This window comes from Colletotrichum abscissum (assembly GCF_030869225.1).
Source record: "Colletotrichum abscissum strain IMI 504890 chromosome Unknown Scaffold_37.1, whole genome shotgun sequence".
Classification (NCBI taxonomy): domain Eukaryota; kingdom Fungi; phylum Ascomycota; class Sordariomycetes; order Glomerellales; family Glomerellaceae; genus Colletotrichum; species Colletotrichum abscissum.
The window spans coordinates 216-2,594 of NW_026850287.1; the positions used below are offsets into that span (position 1 = coordinate 216).

Sequence of the window (2,379 nt, forward strand, 5' to 3'; positions counted from 1 at the left end):
GATGTGCCTATGATGGCCACCAAAACCACATTGGATATCAGTCCGTCAAGTCATTACGTCCCTTGTGTAAAGCCATTTGTATCATCAAACCATTGTTAATTGCCGTCCGAAAATCGACAGCCCAGAACTCGTTGTGCCTGATTGACCCTCAAGAAAAATTCCGAATCGTCCGTATTCCACACCTCATCTTCCCTGTCCATTTCACTAATGTGCCCGTCACAACCGTGTCGTGTCAAGTCGAAATTGGTAGAAGGCGAGGATGAATCCGGATGTCGAAACCAAGATTATGGGTCCAGACGGGTATTTACCGCAACTTAGAAAAGCAAGTACATCGTCATCTGAGCGAAAGGCGCTTAGATGAACATGGCGGCAAAGCCAGCGGCAGCCAGGAAGCCGGCAACCGGGACAGCAGTCTGCTTGGCCTAGAGAAAGATGTTAGTATTGCGTGTAGAGAAGGTAAACAGGCAAGTAGGAACTTACAAGGCCGCTGGAGCTGGAGCTGGCAGCGGTGCCAGTGGCAGAACCGGAAGCAGAGCCAGAGCCGCCAGTGGTGGTGGTGGCACCAGTAGCCTCGCTAGCCTGGCTGGAGAGAGCGCTGGAAGCCTCGCCTCCAGTGAGGGAGGAAAGGACAGTGGTCGAGCCGATGGTGGAGGTGATAACGCTGCCATCAGAGGTGATGGTGCTAACAATTGGCTCGGTAGTGACAGCGGTCTGGGGAAGGGAGGTGGCACCAGGGACACCGCCAACACCGAAGAGGGTGGTCTCGCCAGTGGAGGTGATGGTGGACTCGCCGCTGGTAATGACAGTGGTGAAGGTGGAGGTGGAAACCGGGCTAGGGGTCGCAGACTCGCCGCCACCAGAGGCAGCACTGGTGAGGGTGGTAACACCAAGGAGGGTGGTGAGAGTGCTGCCACCAGAGGTGATCTCAGAGAAGATCGAGGAAACGACCGGAACAGCGGTGGCAGTGACGGTGCCAGTAGGCTGAGTGACAGTGGCACCAGGGATAACGGTGACAACGACACCGGCCTCTGATACGGTTGTTAGTGGTTTCAAGTCAAGCTTGAGATTGCTGGGAAGAGCAGAACTTACGGCGGCAGAGCTCAATGCCAGAGGCGACAGCGGCCTCAGCATCAGAAGACTGAGCGCAGCTCTGGAAAGAGCAGTCGCGAATGCCATAGGCGAAGTTCGGGTTGCGGCAGAGGCAGGCGTTGTCGCCAGCGGTGCAGCCCAGGTCAGAGGCGAGACCCTGCATGGCGGAGATACAGCCAGTCTGTTGATCGAGTTAGAATCACATATGATTCAAGGCGGTGAAGAATGAGCATCTGAGAATGGAAGTCCATGTGACTGGATTTTCCATGTTCACAGTTGAGGGAGGAAATCTACTTACGCCACAGGCGCCCTGAGCCATGGCACCAGAAAGAAGGCCAGCACCGAGGATGATGGAAGACTTCATTGTGAATGATTGTTGATGGGTTCTGTAAGACTGGAGAAGAGTAAGTCGTTTGCGAGAAAAAGTCGGCAATGAAGGACCTGGAGGTGGAATATCAGCAGAGCTCGGATTTTCGCAATCGAATCAGAATAGAAATAAGATAAAAGCGTGAGGTGAGGTAATCCGCAAAAGCAGTCAATGAACAAAATTACCTGGTGACAAAGAGCGTGCGTGGGCTTGGAAAGAAAGCCTAAAAGATTGTTTGTGATGGTGAAGAACGGAAAAGGTGGTGTGGTGAAAAGGGAAGAGAGACAACTTTGTGGGTGGGTGGAAGGGGAAAAAGAAGGCCACGAGATGGTGAGTGGCAGGTGGTGAAGGAAATGAGTGTTACGCAAATTTGGGAAGCTGCGCCTGGGGGAAGGTGTGGTGTAACTGGGGAAAGAACGAGGCAGGTCCAAGGTCGCACAAGACGAGTCAACAAACTGACAGTGAAATGTTGGTGTTCCGTTTTTCGTGTGCTTGAAAACTGAACAGGCAAAGGTGGAAATCCGAAGCAAGCAGCTTGCGGCAGCGCAAAAAGAAAATGATGAAGGCTCGTGATATCAGAGATATCGGGGATATATCAACTTACCTACGATTGATATTGATGTCAAAGCTGTCGAGGCTGTTGGAAGCGTGCTTCAGAGTATTTCGCAGTGGTGGAGCGAAAGTGTGTGATGATGTGAGGTGACGATGGAAGAGTGTTGGTGGAGAGAAGTTGGTGGTTACTCGAGGTGAGGTAAGGTGAGGTGAGGTGTCTCGGTGGATAGGGGAGATATTATTCGAGAGTGCCGAATCGAGGTAGGTAGGTAAACAATTGGAATGTCACGTGGAGCGCTGAGTATTAGAGTAGAGTACCTTAATTGAAGGACAGAGGGCAGGAACGCGGAAGGTAAAGGGAGTGCCTTCCC

General features: G+C 52.2%; 1 protein-coding gene across 1 annotated transcript; it reads right to left on the reverse strand.

Moving 5' to 3' along the window:
* Window positions 1–353: 353 nt before the first annotated feature.
* Window positions 354–1,453, reverse strand: CABS01_12298 (CFEM domain-containing protein; the record flags this gene model as incomplete). The annotated part of the gene is made up of 4 exons (XM_060545652.1): window positions 354–422; window positions 481–1,028; window positions 1,090–1,270; window positions 1,388–1,453. 4 exons carry the CDS (start codon window positions 1,451–1,453, stop codon window positions 354–356), a joined length of 864 nt encoding a protein of 287 aa, XP_060396509.1.
* Window positions 1,454–2,379: the final 926 nt, after the last annotated feature.